We start from the raw sequence: 19,827 nt of genomic DNA, 5'->3' as shown, positions 1-19,827 counted from the left end.
GGTGGCAATGTAAACTGGTGCAGCCGCTCTGGAAAACAGTGTGGAGGTTCCTCAAAAAACTATCCATAGAACTCCCCTATGAACCAGCAATAGCCCTGTTAGGGATTTACCCAAGAGATACAGAAATGGTGATGCATAGGAGCACATGTACCCCAATGTTCATAGCAGCAATGTCAACAATAGCCAAAACATGGAAAGAGCCTAAATGCCCATCACCTGACGAATGGATCAAGAAGATGTGGTATACATACACGATGGAGTACTACATGGCAATGAGAGGGAATGACATACGGCCATTTGTAGGAAAGTGGATGGACCTTGAGGGTGTCATGCTGAGCGAAGTAAGCCAGGCAGAGAAGGACAGAAACCATATGTTTGCACTCATAGGTCTAGCAGGAAACATTCAGAATGATCAAGCTTCAAGAAAAGCAAGCAGTTAGTAGTGCTTAAGAAGAATTGATTCAGTATCTAATGGATGCTTGATACCTGTCACAACACAGCATTTTATATACTGTTAAGTGAAACTACAATGCAATCTGGGTTTGTTTTGGGAGTGTTTGTTGTATAATTTGATTTGATGAAATGTTTAGAGGTGCAGTAGGCATGACTTTGAGCGGATAATGAAAGAAAATGCAAAATGCTAATTGATTCATGATGTGGTTTCATCTTGGCTTGGGCAAACCATGCAGTATTTGATATATTGTAGGAGAATATTTACTATTGAAGCTTGAAAAGATGTGAGCTCTTTGTGTGCAATCTTTCATTTGTGCATGTGAGAGGGTTTTCTTTTCTTAATAATTTTACATTGTAGTACTTGTTTTCCTTGTTGGGGTGTTTGCTTATTTAATACGTTCCATCAAGGACAGAAATTACATGCTGTTTTTTTGTTTTTGTTTTTGTTTTTTTCCCCATAGGAAGTGTGTCTTGGGCTTTTCCCTTATTATTTTCTTTATTTTTTTTTCCTCTTCTTTTTTTTGGTGGTGGGGGTGGTTATGTTTAAATGAAGTTGCTTTTGCAAAAATGTTTTTACTTAGCTCTCAATAACATTTTTTATTTGAAATGCTTTATTTTTTAGCTTTCCCAAAGTCATATTCAAGCTAAAGAGAAGGATTTTCCCAGTAGTGTTAACTTTTACAAATATAATGAGAATAGAGAAAAAGTTAATTATTTAGCAGAATGACATACTTCCCTAACAGATAGATCATTCTTTGACCTATTTTTTCTCTTTTCTCTTATTGTTTTAATCACAAGTCCCATTGGCTATTTTGAGTCTTTGACCTAATTATTTTCTTTGAATTTTCAGAGATCTTTTTATCCCAAAGTAACTTTAAGTAAAAGAAAGTAAAAGTATAATTTTAATATATATAAAAAGATTCAGAGATTTTTGCAAATTAAAGATTTCTATTAAGTAATATTCATTAAGACATATCAGAAAAATTGCAAATAATTTGAAGAATATCAGGAAATTAATCTTAGCGAGATTGTAGCAACTCTGAGAATGAGGTAGTGTAACTACTAGTATCAAAAGCTTTAAATAAAGTTGTTACACATATTGCTAACCATATATATATTTATTTAAGAAAATTAAAAGATAAAAGAGTACATACTTTATTTTCAAATTCAATTTTTGTTATTCCTTTTTTAAGAATGAAAGTTTGGGGGCACCTATGTAGCTCAGACAGTTGTCTGACTCTTGATTTCCTCTCAGGTCATGATCTCATGGTTTGTGATGTTAAACCATGCATTGAGTCAGGCTCTGAGCTGTCAGCCCAGAGACTGCCTGGGATTCTCTCTTGCCCTCTCCCTCTCTGCCCCTCCCCTGCTTCCACACAAGTGCATGCATGCTCTCTCTTTCTCCCTCTCTCTCTCTCTCTTTTTCTCTCTCTCTCTCTCTCTCTCTCTTTCTCAACAGAGAAACATTTAAAGAAATTGAAATGAAGAGAGCCTTTATAATAATTTAATGGCATTATTCTATGACAAAAACATACCTAAGGAGAATTCAGCCCTGTTAGAGTCAGTTGATAAGAAATACTGCTTATCTGCTTCTTCCCACTCTGTGCACCAGAATCTTAACTTCAGTGGCAAGCTCTGTTCCCCTTAATCTGCATACCTACTTTTAGAATGTGGAGAGATATCCTTTTACTATGGTCTTTATAATTAGAAACATTAATTTGTCTATATAACTGAACCCACGTTATGATTTTAAATGATATGTAATTTTTAAAATTTTAACAATTTCATATAAATATTATTAGAAATGTTTTTATAGACAATAAATTACACACATTAGTTATTATAAATCTTCTGTCTCTCATTACTAAATACTGTTTACAATTTTTTTAAATAACTGTAAAGGCATTATTTAGATTTTTCTTTTTGTCACATCCAGATTTGACTATCTTCTGTGTGTCCCAAGCTGTTATTGTCTAAACCCAATCTGCTTTTGTATATTAATCCTTTGTGTCAAAATACATGAAACTATTTGCATAAAAATATCAATCTCAGCTTTCTGCTTATTCAAAGTTCATTTTAAGTATATTTTTGTCAATAATATTTCAAAAAGATCTATCTCTCCACTGTGTTCTACAAAATGCAAACTAGAAATTGTTCATTATATTCAAAATATCTTTCATCCATTTTTGTATGACCATTCAGCATTCATTTTCTGCTTTTTGCAGATCTCTCTGTAACATCAAACTTCTGCCCTTCACACCTGCATTTGCAAAGTCAATGATGATAGGATCAAATTCAGTTCTTTTTGTTGGGATTAGTATCTTATAACCATAATTTTGGAAGAAAGGAATAGTAATTTACTTACACAGGAATTAAGTTCATAACCTTATTAGCATTTGTGTTTTTAACAAAATGAGGCAACCAACCACTGAAAAAGTCATTTGAAAATAATTTTATTACTCACTTAGAGAACCTTAAAAATAAAAATTTAAAAATCTTATTACAAGTCACGGTTTATCTTTAGCAGTAAAAATGGCCTACTCTAGTAAATATATTACCTTTTAAGTTATTAAATTAGGAACATGAATGATAAGCACATCAGTGCATTGTTTAGAACATACAGTGTAAGGTTCAATTCAGTGTGTCCTTTTGGTTTTCTCAGCTTTGCACCTAAAAGGCAAAGGATGAGGAGATTTGAAGAAAGGAATTTTCTACTGATATGAAAACCATCCAGAGCTCACCTCACTATGAATCATACTGCAAGTCAGAGTGAAATGTGTCTGTAAGAACAAGCATATTAAACTCAAGTGCTGCACCCGTAACCCATTAAACAGTAGTTACTTTGTAGTGGGGTGCGCCTTAGTGTTCTACCAATAAGTCTGTGTTACACTAATTAAGTCTGCAAAAAAAGAGAAACAAAACAGTAAAAGAAAAAAAAAACACTCCACTGCAAAGACTGTGATCAGATCAGAGAATGATATTTATTTCAACTGTATATCTGTCTTTAATTCTTACAGTACTACCAGAATATTTTTAAAGAAAGCCTTGTCAGGGTGCCTGGGGGCTCAGTGGGTTAAAGATCCAACTTTGGCTCAGGTCATGATCTCATGGGTTGTGAGTTTGAGCCCCACACCAGGCTCTGTGCTGACAGCTCAAAGCCTGGAGCCTGCTTTGGATTCTGTGTCTCCATCTCTCTCTGCTCCTCCCCTACTTGTGATCTCGCCCACCCCCCTCTCTCTTTCTCAAAATAAAAATAAACATTAAAAATGTTTTAAAAAAGAAAATATTACAAAAAAAAAAGAAAGAAAGAAAAGAAAAGAAAAAGAAAGCCTCTCATACTTTTGTCATCTTGGAAAAAAGTGTTTTGAAGCTTTTCAACCAGCCTGATTTATGAATGTTTCCAAATGCTCTCGGTAGGAAAACAGGTGGCCCTCAGAATTGCAGCTGTTAGTGCATGTCTTTGCGTCTGAGGGATCCCAAGGGATTATTATCTAATAGGTCCATCTCTGCTCTCTTACTTTCATCTTCTGACCTGAGTAAACTATGAAATTATGCTAAATGTGAACCTATGCTGTGAAACAGTGCTAAGTACTTGAGTAATGTGAAATATATGGTAGATTCGAAATCAGTATGTAACTCTTTATAATGGACCAAGACAGTCCTGACACATATCTCCAGGCCACCTTTTGAATTATGAACCACAATTGTGCCACAAGGCATTTATGACCTCAACCCTAGTGACAGAAACATACCTTAGACCCATTTTATTATTCCTAATAAAAATTTGGTTCTCAAAAGAAATACCTACAGCAGTCTTCAGGATACATATTTTTTTCTTTTCTTTTTATCTGACTGAAGTTAGTTAAAGCAAACCTTGACATATAATTTATTTAACAACATAGCAGAACTGATTCCTACTGTTAAACTTGGAATGGTATATAAGAAATAATGAACAGGCAAATTCAATGATGTATTTCAAGGTATAATTGGTAGCCTTTATTCAAGGCTGAGTTTATCACTTGGAGAAGGAAAAAACAAGCAAACATGGTAGTAAAATCAAAATAGCCTTTATGGTTACCAATCCCCAAAATCCAATTCTTATAAAGAATAACCTATCACCCCAAATGGAAAATATGTGTGATTGAAATAACTTGTATATGATTTCTGCAGATTTAATTGAGGTAGAAATAGCAACGCTTTAACGTTGTACAAGGAAGTTTGCTTCCAATAAGAAAATTTTTAAACAATAGGCTTAAAGTGACTGCATTCTTTCTGAAACAAAGATTTTGTCTTCCCTCCTCTGGAAAGGTGCCTATTTGTGAAGGAGTATCACCTATAGACTGGCAGCACTGTTGTACTTTTCATATTCCTAATAGTCTTCGGTGGAGCTTGGCTGAAAGCTCACTTAGAACAGAGACCAGGTCTGCCTTGCTCAGTGAAGCAACTCCCATCCTAGCACTGTGTCTAGTATATTTCAGGTGCTCAAAAACTGGAATGGTTTTGTCAAAGTAATTGAATGGATATAGAATTAGTGTCAAGTCATCACACTCAGTTCCTGACCAGGGCTTTTGTAAAGCAGTGGATCTCAAAATGAGTCACTAAACCTGTAACACAGGCACCAACTGGGAACTTGTTAGAAATGCAAATTCCCAGACTCCATGCCAGAACTTTTAAATCAGAAACTGTTGGAGCGGGCCCAGCAAAATGTTTAAAATGTCCTCAAGTTGATTCTAATGCATGTGAGCCTGGAGAATCACCTATGTGAAGAATTCCCCGATACACTGTACACAGTGGCATCAAAGCTTTTTAGAATTATAAGAGTTCTCAGAGTCTATTATAGGGAGACAACTCCTATGGACAGATTGTGAATAATTTTAATTTCTCAGGAATTTTTTCTACTTCTGAAGAATTTCACTATATAGCAACTATTCTCTATTCATGTGTAGTAAATTGTGTGTTTTATGTAGGAAGGCTGAGTAAGTTTGAGTTACTGGTACAGATTCTAAGACAAGAACATGGGTGCAGATGATTTACCAGGGTGTTGGTCCCAAAAAGCTCAAGTGAGGAATTGGCAAACATGAGAGAAAGAGAAAACCCAGTCAAGAATCTGTTATCAGAAATGGATCACAATTATGTTCAAATGGGGCTCAGTCCTGTGGGGAGTCTTCTGAGAAACTGTGTTTAGCATATGCCTCAGAATCACCCCTACTGAGAGACAGGGGCGTTTAACCACTTTCTCCCATCCCCACTGGCTAAGAGTTGATCTCCAGAGACGCTAACATACCCCCACCTCTGGGTCATGTTTGTGTGTGGTCAAATTTGCTGGGAAAAAAAGTCCTCTGGCAGAGAAGGTAAGAGGTACAAGATTTTGAGGTGGCACTTGTCAGTACTCTGGAAGCTCTTTTCACCACCAGCTGCAAGGCAGGTCACATGGGCTGAGGGGCTATGGGGCAAGGTCACCTTCTAACATCTACAGTAACCTGATGGGGCAAAGTAACCTTCTAATAGGATAGTTTAAGTCCAGTCCACAATACTTATACTTAATGTCTGTTATGAGTCAGGTCCAGAGTTAGTTGTTGGGAATATGAAGTAAACAAAACATCATCCCTGCCTCAAGAAACTTTTAGTATGGTAGAGACTGTAAACAGATTTTTTTTAAATTATTAAAATATAATCAGGTCTGTTCAGTAGTGCTGGTTCATATCCACATTTTATAAGAGGGGTTTATGGTGGGAAGGGGTGCAGTGATTATGGAAGATCTCTTAGAGATGATGAGGATAATTGTGCCTAAAAGATATATAGAGGCTGGACAAATAAAGAGGAGTGGGGAGTTGGGGACAGAAGCCAGGTTGATCACTATGTAAATGGGAGGAAAAAGGAGAAAGCAATCATAAGTGATATTTGACAAGATTGTCTGCAGAAGCCATTTGAGGGGTTGTATGTTAGGTAACAGGCAATCCATTGTCCCAAAGGTGGTAAATAGAGAAATGTGGAAAGCACAGAGTATGTAAATAACTGTTGTTGCAGATTCTCTAAAGAGGAAGACAAACCCAGAGTTCTTTTGAAATGATAGAAGATTCCAAAGGCTTCTTTGGAGGAAGAGTGCCTGTTTTACTGTCAAGAGAGGAGAGGAGTGAAGTAAAGATAGTGTTTATTCATTTGCAAAACAGGAAAAATAATAGCAGTTACCTTCAAAAGGTTGATGTAGGACCTAAATGGTGAAAGACATGATAATGTGTACCATTGTTTCACATAGGTAATACACACCCCCAAAATGTTAGCTGTTCTCATTCGCCTTTTCTCGCTTTGTGTTTGATTTTAGATGAGCAGGAACTTGAGGGCTTGAAACCATTTCTGCCTGTTGATTGTTATTCCTGATTTATTTAAATAGGAGAAATGTGACTCTTGAAGTTGTTAGGGAAATGGGCTAGTGGAGCTGGCCGCAGGGTGAAGTTTTCACCACCTAGAGAAAGGGGAGGGGCAACACTGACTAAGTACACAAGTAGAGGAATCGCTAGGTAGAGTTAAAGGTCCAGTAGGGGCCGGAAGCTTTGAATTTGCAGTACCACCAAATCAGGCATTTCTGTGATCCATCACTAGGAAAGGCGGGACGATGTCAGTGGCACTGAGGGTCACTCTAGTCATTTTGTAGAAGTTGTACAATTGTAAACACTGGCGGATAAGTGTACACAGAAACAATTTTTTAAATAAAAAATTATTTGTCAAGAGGTTTAAGATTGATGAAAATTCAAAAATGTGTCAGATGATTTTGAATATTCTTGCATTCTGTGATCATAGCACGGGGTCCTTTGTCAGACTCCATAGTTCTGTTCTACAAATGACATTTTGTTTGAGCAGTTAACAGTTGGTGCCTCAGTTTCAACTGACATTTTGTTACTAAACACAGTTCTAACACCATAAGGTGATTTGTCAGTGGTAAGAAAAAGATGGTTTATATTTCACCATAGTGAAATAGCACAGACGGGAGAGTCAATTGCTTGAAATTCTGGAAACTGTCCATGCTGTCAAGTCCCACACCATTGAAAACATTTTTATAGTAGGCCACAAGGTATACTTTTTTATGAAAGAAACTATAAGAGAAATTTAGAAACCCCAGAAAGTGTGAAGATCCTGTTTTGATTCTGTAAAATGTTCAAAATGTATTTCCAATGAGCTTAACTATCTTGAGACTGACCGAAACAATCAGTTTCGGAATATGTCCATAGGACTCTACATTTTGCATTTCCTTATTTTTCTTTTAGGTTCTTTGTATATCAAAATTAATAAAGACCTTTTGAATACTTTTAATAAAGTCTTTGAATCTAGAATCATCAACATTTTATACCACTCTTGATATTCTAGAAAGCAGAGTCCCTGTGAACTATTTGAAAAACAGAATAACAGGAAAACAGAAATATTGAAGTAGGAATGTCTTTTAATGAGTAATACTTCCACAGTGGCTTCATCAGTGATGAGTAATTGATAACCCAGCGTATGGCCAACTTACACAAAGAACAGTAGAAAACTGATTAACTACCTGCAGAAATTAGATGTTTAATGGTCTTATCGCCTCATTGCCACAATAAGAAGCATTGTACATTTTCTCTTCTGAAAGCTTTTGACCCTTCATCTTGTGGTGATAATCAAATGCTCTGTTATGAAAAGAGGGCAGGAACAGATAACTGTTCGTCTGGTTAAGCAGTAGCTGCACTGTGTGTGTGTGTGTGTGTGTGTGTGTGTGTGTGAGAGTGACATGATATACAATGTTGATCCTTTAATCGGTAAAGCAAGATACTCACATTCTAAAAGAATATTGGAATTAGGAGTAACTAAAAGAAAAACAGATTTTCTTATACCACTTCAAGGAAACGGTCATGGAATAGAATGGTGTGTAAAATCATCTACATTCTCAAGTTTTTCTACGGTTAATTCTCTCTCACAAGTGCAGAGTAAATACAAATAAGTTATACAATGGAGTTTAAATACATAAAACAACAGGGTGTATCATGCGATGTTATACAGCATTCAGTTTAACTGTAATTGTTTTCATTTTGAAGAAAGAGAATGGTTTCTGAAACTTGGATAAAGAAGACTATGAAAATGTTATACAGGAAAGATGTTTACTAGTTATTGATCCTGGCGTATGCACCCAGCTTGATGACATGGGTGAGTTGCTTCAGTTTCTTATGTAAGGTAGTCCCAAGTGTGGTGTTTATATTGTAAGGATATACTGAACATTAAGTAAGCTATTCTATGTGTAAAAGCAGTTAGTGCCTGGCATATAATAAACACTCAATAAATATTACCTTTTATTATTATAGATATACTGTAAATAGCTAGCATTTGATAAACAATACGGAATTGGATAAATGTACTCATAGTCATTTAGAGTAGGGTCAAAAATACTGCAGTAACCTGAGTGAAGGGAGAGAGGTTAAGAAAGGAAAGAGATGAGTATTTTTGAATACTTATGATATTCCAGGTGCTTTAGATACATTCATCTATTTAAGCCTCACTATCCGTGAAAAAAGCATTATTTCTATAATCAGGAAACTGAGACTCAAAGTCAGTCATATTCCTGAATATTAGTAAGGGTATCTGGCATTTGAACGCAAGCCTCATTAGTCAAATTTTATGTATTTTCTTGATATCATATAACGTCCAAATGCTGAAGTTTTTGACTTTAGAAAATTTGAATATGAAAATTCCATACTTCATTACCACATAAATAGTCAAGTTCTCTTTATCTGAGAAAATATGAAGTAATTTTCTCATTATTTATTTATTTTTTCAAAAATTAAAGCCCATCCAGTGACTTTCTTCTAATACAAGTTTATCAAATGGTTTAGCCCTAGGTGAAGTAGGGATATCCATGGATGTAAAACATGAGTTAGGGCTATATTTGTCTTTTTTCCACAAGCAACATTTAATGAAAATCTGCCATGTGCCTGGCAACAAGTTTTACTTAATCTCAGCTATATATCACTGATTATTCCAAGGATAGAAACCAGTGATCAAAATGAAATCCTTAGCAATGAAATTTATATCCCTAGTACACAGAAAGAGGCAGTAAATAAGTGTGTGTGTGTGTGTGTGTGTGTGTGTGTGTGTGTGTGTGTGTGAGAGATAAATTCATGAGGGGGAGCAGGGGTGAGTGATTAGAGAGCTCACGCCTGATGAAGTGATATGTGTGCAGAGGCCCACGTGAAACGGAGAGGGCTATGCGTCTGTGTGTATATCTCCCTCTGGGAAGAGCAATTCAGGACGCAAAGCAAGGGCCAGCAAAGAAGCCAATCCAACTGGAGAAGAGGGCGTAAGGGGAATATGAAACACAACCTTGTGTTAGGAAGGTAAGGGTTGGGAAATGATTTGGCATTGACTTGAGAGTGAGTTTTGAGAAACACTTTGTCAAAGAGAGAAGATAGTGAGGAGATCAAAGGAACCAAGGGAAACAAAAAGAACCAAACAAAGCATGGACGTTCATAGCAGTGAAGAGCCTGTATGTTACATTTTGATGTGATCTACAGACATATCTATAAGAAGCTTTTCCCCCCATTTATTTACTTCAAAATAACAAGAAAGCCGCATTTCATGAATCCCAGCAATTAAGTGTCAATGTGCCCCCAAATCATCATTTTAAATCTGGATCAAAATCAAGTAAGAACTTGTATTCATTTGTTTGTCAGTTATACTTAGGAATCAATTTACTCTGTCAAGGACCATTTAGCTATTAAAAAACAAACACAATTAAATTTTTTTTGAATGTGGTCTCCTTGTTGTGCCAAAGTTTAACCTATCAGCATGTAGTAAAATAGGCACAGCAAAGGACAATAGACTCTCAACGAACACTACTTTTCCTAATTGATTTGGGATAAGTACTCTTTAGTCTACAGCAGAACATCTAAAAGAACATCAATGCAAGCAAAAATTCAGAAAGATTTAAAACAAGTATACAGTGGTCCCCTGCATTGGAAATAATTGTCAAATCTTTATTTATATCCTCATCAGGCAAAGTGTTGAAATCATGAATTCACTTGTAATCATTGTTCAGTTTCTATTCAGTAATTCAGGACACAGGAAGGCCGGTCTATGTCATACAGTGAATGCAGATCCTCTATTTTGTGTGTGTGTGAGTGCCCATCTTTCCACATTAAGAAGCATAGCAGGTAGCGTACTGTTGGCCAAATCTCAGCAGTGGCATATTTCCATCTCCCAGGGGGTGTGGGAAGACCCAACTGCACAGCAGTAACAATAATTCTCGCATATCCGTTTATGAAATAACTTTGGCAGTAATGGCAACAGGATTTGGATGAGAGTGTATTTGTGGTCTTCCAGCTGGAAGATCAGAGCAGAGATTCTAAAGCAAAAGGCACAGAGTGGGATGGCAGATAGTGGCTGCTTGGAGAAGAACAGAAGAGAGCTGGGGACCCTGCTGAGCTCAAGGGGAAATGCAAACAGGACAGTCATCTCACTGTGTCCCCATGTTACCCAGCATCAGTTCAAGGGATTACCGATGCCATCTGCTGGATATATTTGGGATTTAAAAATGGAATCTACACCAGCAATAATACCCCAGTGTCTCCTTGTACTCTGACTTTGGTGGTTCTAGTAAGAAGAAAAATGAAAAACAACCTATCAGGTTGACTTCCTTCCTTTTCAGGTGAAGGAAAGGAATCCCAAGTTGACTGTACATGAAGACGACTGGAGTTTTATATTTTCACTCTGCTTTTTGGAGAATCGGAGTATTAATTGCATTTTTTTTAGCAGAACTTTGTGGTCATGCAGTTTATTCATACACGACACTCAGGACACTGGATGTTTTCACTGTAAATCCATTGTCTCTTCCTAAGAAGCTACTATATGCTGTAAACTTTATATGTAATATATTTCCTTTTGTATTTTGTTGGAGTATAGTGGTTCAGTTTGATTTATCTTCTTTTATTTAATTAGGAAAGGAAAAAAATTAAAAGAAGAAAAGAACAAGTATCACTATTTGCCCAAAGCTATGATGTATGCATTTGAGTTTTATACAATACATGATAATTCAGCTTTTGTTTTCGTATTTATTATTGTTTTATGGAAAATGTCCTCTGTTCATCACTCTCTATGTAAGATTATTTTAAGACCATGATTCCAAAGTTACAAAATTCCTCCTGGTGCTTCAATAAAATTTTAGAACTTTTAGGAATATGCAGCTAAGGAACTGCATATTCTAGTCTACATTTCCCAAAAAGTACTAATCCCATAAGGTTTATTGTGGGAAAAATGGTTTCCATGATCAAATCCATTTGGAAGATGCTACATTCCAAATATCTTCTCCTGGAATTCCATAAAGAACATTAATTAAAATAGAAGAGTTGGTATTGATTGAGAGTTTGCCATTGTTAAATTTAATCTGAATTATGACTTTATTATGTAGGCACTATCATTTACTCTAGTAACAAATAAATAGGCTTATGGGGTTGACAATTTGTTCAAAGTCACACTGTCAACAAATGGAGGCATTGACTCTTACTTTAGAGCTCATGCTCATAAGTCTGAAGCAATCTGTCCCAAAATATGAATGAATAAAAACAATATTACATATTAAGATGAATTTTATGTTGATTATATTTCAATATTGATATGAACCTGCTTAAAGCTTTGAGAAGTAATGCAGTAATGGCACCTATTTAATATGGCTAAGTTAGCATTTCTAAATCTACCTGCTGTAGAACACTTACGAATTTTAGTGAAAGTACCATCCCCCAGAATACAGTTCTAGGAATACTGACATAAGCTATAGCATTGCTAGAGACGAGGAGTCAGGAAGAGAGCAGCGCTTTCATCTTTCTCTGGCACCTTGTTCCAGCCTAACTGTTGGTGTCCTTCCCCAGGCATATTTCCACCTGACAATTCAAAATAGACAGGAATAGAAAGTAAACACCTGATATTTTTGCTGCTGCAGATGCACAGAGCACTGGAACCCTTTGCATAAATGTGTAATATTTAGTACATCTGCAAAGGGAACGAGTTTAATTTAGTTAAGCCCCAAGGTTGAGTGAAAAACAGCATGCTGCTGTTATTGTTTAGTCAATTAAATTGTCCTCCGTGCTCGTAAGAACTGTTCCACATTTATAACCACTGAGATACATGCCCTGGCAATTTCTTTGCTTCCGATTGTCTTATATTTAGCACATCTAAGGATCTGAGGACAAATGATGGAAGACATGGTGATAAATTGTCAGGCTTTTCTAAAGATTCAGAAGTTCTAAAGTTCCTGCCAGTGACAGATGGTCTGTCCTTACTCATCGCTTGTCTTCCTGACAGGGCCTGATTTTCCCCCCTTTTTTTGCTAAATTCCCTTAAAGTACGCTCCGCTTCTTGGGATGCGGGGTACTCTCATTTGTTATAACTATATTATGTTGTATTAATGTGGAAGCAAACTCTATATGAACAGGCACCATGCGCCTTTACATTACCAACATATGTATTAACACATACACAATACACATGTATAGGGATAAGAGAGCAGCATGGAGGAAGGGGAGACAACACAGATTATGAAGGAAAATGCATGCTTCCTTTCTGCTACTTTGATAATCAAATATACAATAGTTTTTTTCTTGCTGATTTGCCCAAGCATAATACTGACTCCATAGTCCAACCATAATGTGATTTTCTGAGTAGGGTTTCTTATCATTATGGTAATAAAATGTGTGTTATTTTTATGATCTTCAATATTTCATAGCAATTTATTTTATTTTTAAAGCTTTGGATAAAAAATATAATCAGTGTTAACTATCTTGCTCGACATTGATAAGAATCCACAGATGGAGCACATATAACTATCACAATGATGTGCTCAGTTGTAAAACAGATTCCCAGTGAAAAAAGGAAAAAAATCAATCAATTGCTTAATCTCTTTCATTGGTTTCAAATATGCTTACTTCCAAAAGAGGAGAGGATATACTAAGGTAAGGAAGATAGGAAAAGGAAACAATTTTCCCTGTTTGAGTTCCAACATAATTGTGGAAATGAATAAAATGGTTAAAAAAATCCTAAGGTACTTTACAATCACTTCTTAATCCTATATACAGAAGTAATTCAATTCTTTAAGTAATGCCACTAGTCTGATTCAGTGTAACTTAGACTGAAGTGCATCAAGTGGAAAGGGATTAATATTACTAAAACTAGAAAAATTGTCAGATGAATTGATTTGGGATTCACAGTAGTTAGTTGACATCTGTTATCCACACAAATCGCTGAGAATTTCTTTTTATTTAAATATGTCTCTACTAAGAATGTTCATTATATGGTAGCTCAGTGTGATAAAACGTAAAAAGCATAAACAACATTACCAGTCCTTTCTATGTTTTCTTTTAACTCTTTTATTTTACCTTTCACATGCATGCACACATACACATTATATACAATTATAGGTATAATAGTAGATTTTATGTGTGTATACACAAACACACATTGCATACTAATATAGATATAGTGATAGATTTTATTTTATCTATACCATATGCCCATTCTAGTCATTTAAGTGAAAGAACTCAAAGCCTACCAGGTTTCCAACCTAGGCTATTGACCTGCCTGTTCTCTTTATGTCCCTACTAAATGCTCCTTCCATTGCAGATTATCAGTTACCTTTTGAATCAGTGGCTTTTTCACATTGGTTACTTTCAGTAACATTCAGTCATTAAAAAATCAGAGGACCTCTGCCAGCATGAAGATATTAACCTAAACCTAAGAAAAGTGTATTTCTCCTTTAGTGGCCCTTAACTCAGATAATTAGTAGAAGCATTAACATTTTGTATACAACATAGCAATAAAAAGTTTCAATGTTTCTTTATAATATGGTGCCATGGTGATAAATAGATTTTAGTTGTGTATATATGTATATTTTGGTATATAATTAAAGGACAAGACATCGCTACCTTTTTTTTTTCTTAAGTACCTTTCTGGTATAATTTGTTTTCCTTCCCCAAAGAAAACTGGGCTTATAAAAAAAAAAAGTCCTGAATATTCAACATTTGTGAAAAGGCCAACAAATATTGAATGGTTTTTAAACCATGCCTTTATAAAATCCCAGAATTTAAAATTACCCTAATGAGCTATTTATTAAAGTTTATTAAGGTTAGAAAAAGGTGCATAGCTAAGATTAACAAAAATGCATTGCATTAGATAAAATAGGCTAAATTACTCTAACAGACCCAAAATGTGACATTTCAAGAGGTTTATTTCTGGTTAGCACAATACTACGTCAAGTAGTAGTGGAGGAGTGGGGTCTGCTCCATGAACGCAAGTTATTGTAGTAAATGATTTATTTCCTTATCTGCCATAATGTGCTAATTATCTTCCTTTGTGTTTCCAGTTTGTACTGTGAAATGTCTGATGTATTCATGCACTTGAGTGAAATTAAAGACAGAAGTAAAAGATTATCTTCCTGCTGATCCTAAGAAAGGGAGGGTGGTGTAGTGAATAGAATCATGCCTTAGATGACATATTTGCTCTTCTCCTTTACTGAAACACAGGACTGAGCCTGTAGCTCTATATGCTTCATGCTTTGTCCTGAAAGCTATTTCAGGTCAGAGTGTGAAAATGAATAAAATTTATGGTCTAGACAGATTAAGAGTGAGTTACCATCATCCTTTTTCAAAAATGCTGTTGTACAAGAAAAGTTTTCACTTACAAAGTTTATGGGTAATACAGAATTCTTATAACCAAATGTTGCTTAAGCTGCCCAAATGGTAGAGATTAGCTAAATGAAGACAATTTAGGTTGAGTCATCTCTTCATTCTACTACTGACACTGTTTCAGTAGTACTTCCAATCTACATTGTGGCCTTCATTTCTTCTTTTTTTCTGAATTCTTGCCATTTCCAAATTTTAGTTATTCTTTTTTTTTTTTTGTCATGGAATTAAAAAAAAAACTCATTTCTATTTTATTCGGAGAACTACTTTTCTTATATCAGAATCCTTGGTTTGTATTTCTCAGGGTTCTTATGGAGTTCCTGCTTATTTTCTAACATTTTTATTGCTTATTAATTAGTGATGATTTGTCTAAGATGATAAATATAAACATAAAATTTGAAATAGATTCTGCTATTCCTGGTATAAAGCAATTTCTTTTCTTAGCTAAAACTGGATACTGTAGAATCAATTTTCTACATTGTTTCACATATCAATGAAAATATATGTATTTCAAAATATGACAATCATGATATAACTTACAAATAAGTAACATATCTTCACCTCTATGATAATGTCTTGTCTACACCAGTAAACTCATAGGGACTACAATGGAAATCGTCCAACATTTATACTAAAGTTAAAAGAAAAAAACAAAGATTCTGAAAATAACTGTACCCTTTCAGAAAACATTGCATCATACAAGAAATATATTTCCAATTGTATTTGTTATGATTCAGTGCATCTTTCAGTAGTCATTTCTCAGTTGGTCAGAGAAGAACCAGGAGAACAAAATCACCATATTATAACAATTTCTTGACGGTTTTTAGAAACCATCTTCATTTAAAACCCAGTCTTTGAGGGCACCTGGGTGGCTTAGCCGGTTAAGTTTCCAGCTTCAGCTCAAGTCACAACTTGTGAGTTTGAGCCCCATGTTGCCCTCTGTGCTGACAGCTCAGAGCCTGGAGCCTGCTTTGGATTCTGTGTCTCCCTCTCTCTCTGCCCCTGCCCCGCTCGTACTCTGTGTCTGTCTCTCAAAAATAAATAAACATTAAAAAAATTTTTAAAAATCTTTGGGTATTATTGCTGAGAATAACAGAATAATCTCTTACAAAACAGTCTTGCCTATTATATGCCTGTATGGCCCATGGCATGAATCATAACAACATGCCTTAAACTATGTATAAGATTGGATCAAATTGAAACAGACACAAAAGCTACCTCTACTATACACACCCCAGTCCCACACCCACACCCACACCACACTCCAGTGGTGTGTGTGTGTGACCCCAGCTTACTTTTTTAGGCCAAGCCAGGAATCATTTAGGATCAATTAATCCAAAGTTTGTCAGCCAAGATTTCTACCTATATATTGTTTGCTTTTCCTTTTACATAAATTTTGTTTGTTACTAGCCACCTAAAAGCTACAGAAGTTACACATCCATAACTTAGAGCTAATTAATGTTTATTGCTTTTAGTTTTTACATTCAAATAATTTTATAATTGGACCTCCTTAGGGAACACAGCACAAAGCTTTTCAGAACACAGAACAGTTTACTTTAAGAAAATGGCAGGCATATACACAGGGAAATAACACAAGAAAAGAATGTTAAGTTAGAGAAAGATTGTGGAGGGATATGGACTTAGAAAGCCATAAAAGCTTATTTGGAATAGGAAGTGTGATTTGAACTACACTCCCAGTTAAATCACTGTATCGTATTACTTACTTTTTTTAGTTGAAACCTTTTTTTTTAGACTTTTGATCAATTTTATTTTCAAACAAGTCTACAGGGCATCTACATGTTGAACACAAACGCTTCCATAGTGTTTTGCTAACAGTTTTCGTTCTTCAATAACAAAGGCCTTTGTAATATATGATCTTTTTGCTTTGTTTGGTTTTGTTTGCCATTTGCAAAGTATGTTCCGTTGCTTTGGTTTGGTTTTCGCTGTTAATGCTGACTGATAGCTGGTTTGTTTTCTATTCTAGGTTGTGGAGACTAATTTGGTTGCTTTTGACTGTCACTGGATCATTATAAATGAGGTAACAGCACTGATCCTTATTGTCAACTCTGGGTTCTGTTTTTATGTATTTAGTCACAGCATTTCCTATGGCCTTGGAGTTCTAAGAGGAAACAGAACACAAAGTAAACTGTCAGCTTCCTGACTGGATGCTAACTAAAAATAGAATAAGGAGTTTTCAAAAATTGTAAATGGTCTTGAATGAATAAAATAAACGGAGATCACCTTCCCACTGACCATCTTTTAGTCTTTTCCGTCGGCACACACTGCTTGCTTCAGGAAATCATCTTTATAAAAAGTACAGTTCTTTGTGAGCAAACGGAATTCCTCCCAGCGGAGTGCCTGTGCTCCATTTATATTTTAATGTTGTTTCTAGAACATTATATCCCACTCCACTTACATGAGGATTAGATAGTTCAGCAGATGAATATGAATCAAGAAAAATAGATATTTTATTTTCATAATGAAATACAATTATTTGAAACGCCATCAAGTTGTCAAGTTCCTTATGAAAGTTATTGATTTTTGTAAAGACAATACGTAAGATTAAAATATATTATAACAAGAGAACTCTGTGAAATAGATTATTCCACTGATACCTGCCAATCAGAAATGGAAAGGACAAGAAGCAGATCCATCATAGACAAACAATGAGACAACATGAATTTTCCCCAAGACCTCTTACTCATACATCTATTACTCACGAATAAAAAGAATTCATTATTTATTTGTTAGCTGTGTTACTATGGATATATAATATAATCATCCTGTGTCTGTCTTTTATTTGTATAGTATGTTTAATCACATTTACTTTGTAAGTTCATTATAAAAATTAAGTGACATATTACCTAACAGTCCTAATATACTGCTGACAGTTGACACTCATTAAAGGGTACTACAATAATGATTATAGCACATTAAAGTTCACAGATCAATTTCTCACATGTTAGTTTGTTGAATAATAAACATTATTTTCTGAAACATTGAGGGGATGAAGTTCACAGAGTGTAAACTGATTTTACACAGAAAAATAAAAATGATTCAAGTTTTCAAGTTGTGTCTCCTATATATGGGTAAAATTTTAGTTCTGTTCTTTTTTTGAGCTATAATTAACATAATACACCATATTTGTTAGGTCTATAACACAATGATTATGTATATATATGTATATATAAATGATCATCACAGTAAGTCTAGTTAGCACCTATAACCAGACAAAGTTACAGGGTTTTTTTCCCTTGTGACAAGAACTTTTAAGATATACTCTCTTTGCAGCTTTCAAATATGCAATACAGTTATCACTGATTATAGTCACCATGCTGCATATTACATCCCATGATTTATTGATTTATTTATTTTATAACTAGTAGAGGTTTGTATCTCTTAATCGCCTTCACCCATTTCCCATCCTAATCCCCTTCTCCTTAGGCAACCATCAAAGGTGGTTGTATCTGTTAGTTTTACTTTGTTCATTTATTTTGTTTTTAAGATTCCAAAGGTAAGTGAAGTTATATGTTATTTGTCTTTCTCTATCTTATTTCACTTAACAATACCTTTAAGTTTATCCATCTTGTTGTGAATGACAAGATTTCATTCTCTTTTAAAATTTAGTAGTATTCCATATTGTGTGTGTGTGTGTGTGTGTGTGTGTGTGTGTGTGTACATATATATGTATCTCACATCTTCTTTATCCACTTGTCTATTGATGGACACTTAGGTTGCTTCTATATTTTGGCTACTGTAAATAATGCTGCAATGAATATAGGAGGTGCTTATGGCTTTTTGAATTAGTATCTTTGTTTTCTTTGGATAAATACCCAGAAATGGAATTGCTGGAACATATGGGGTGTTTTTTTCAATTTTTTGAGGAAACACCATACTGTTTTCCATAGTGGCTTACAACATACATTCCTACCAACACTGCACAAAGTTTCCTTTTTCTCCACAACCTTCCCAACACTTATTATTTCGTATCATTTTTTATAATATCCATCTAACAGATGTGAGGTGATGTCTCATTGTGATTTTGATTTGCATTTCACTGATGATTAATGATAGTGAGCATCCTTTCATGTGCTTGTTGGACCTCTGTGTGTCTTTGGGAAAAAAACGTTTGCTCAGGTTCTCTGCCTATTTTTAGTTACCAGGGTTTTTGTCGTCTTTTTTAATATTGAGATGTATGAGTTCTTATATATTTTGGGGGGTTTTTTTAGCTTTATTTATTTATTTTTTAGGAGTTTATTGTCAAATTGGTTTCCTTACAACACCCAGTGCTCTTCCTTAAAAGTGTCCTCCTCCATCACCACTACCTCTTTTCCCCCATCCCCCTTCCCCTTCATCCTTCAGTTCATTTTCAGTATTCATTAGTCTCTCAAGTTTTGTGTCCTTCTCTCTCCCCAACTCTCTTTCCCTCTTCCCCTCCCCCTGGTCCTCCATTAAGTTTCTCCTGTTCTCCTGTTAGACCTATGAGTGCAAACATATGGTATCTGTCCTTCTTTGCCTGACTTATTTCACTTAGCATGACACCCTCAAGGTCCATCCACTTTCCTACAAATGGCCAGATTTCATCCTTTCTTATTGCCATGTAATACTCCATTGTATATATATACCACATCTTCTTGATCCACTTATCAGGTGATGGACATTTAGGCTCTTTCCATGTTTTGGCTATTGTTGA

At 35.2% G+C, this 19,827-nt stretch overlaps 1 protein-coding gene across 1 annotated transcript in view; it reads left to right on the top strand.

Annotated features, from left to right (window-relative positions):
- The window catches only part of GRID2 (glutamate ionotropic receptor delta type subunit 2), a 1,401,829-nt gene that overhangs the window by 831,718 nt on the left and 550,284 nt on the right, over positions 1–19,827 (top strand). Inside the window, exon 5 of the mRNA XM_029943131.1 lies at positions 17,119–17,172. Coding sequence (XP_029798991.1) covers positions 17,119–17,172 — 54 coding nt within the window. The remainder of the gene's footprint in view (positions 1–17,118; positions 17,173–19,827) is intronic.

The sequence above is a fragment of the Suricata suricatta genome, chromosome 1 (genome assembly GCF_006229205.1).
Source record: "Suricata suricatta isolate VVHF042 chromosome 1, meerkat_22Aug2017_6uvM2_HiC, whole genome shotgun sequence".
NCBI classification, from domain to species: Eukaryota; Metazoa; Chordata; class Mammalia; order Carnivora; family Herpestidae; genus Suricata; species Suricata suricatta.
This window is presented reverse-complemented; position numbering and strand designations above follow the sequence as displayed.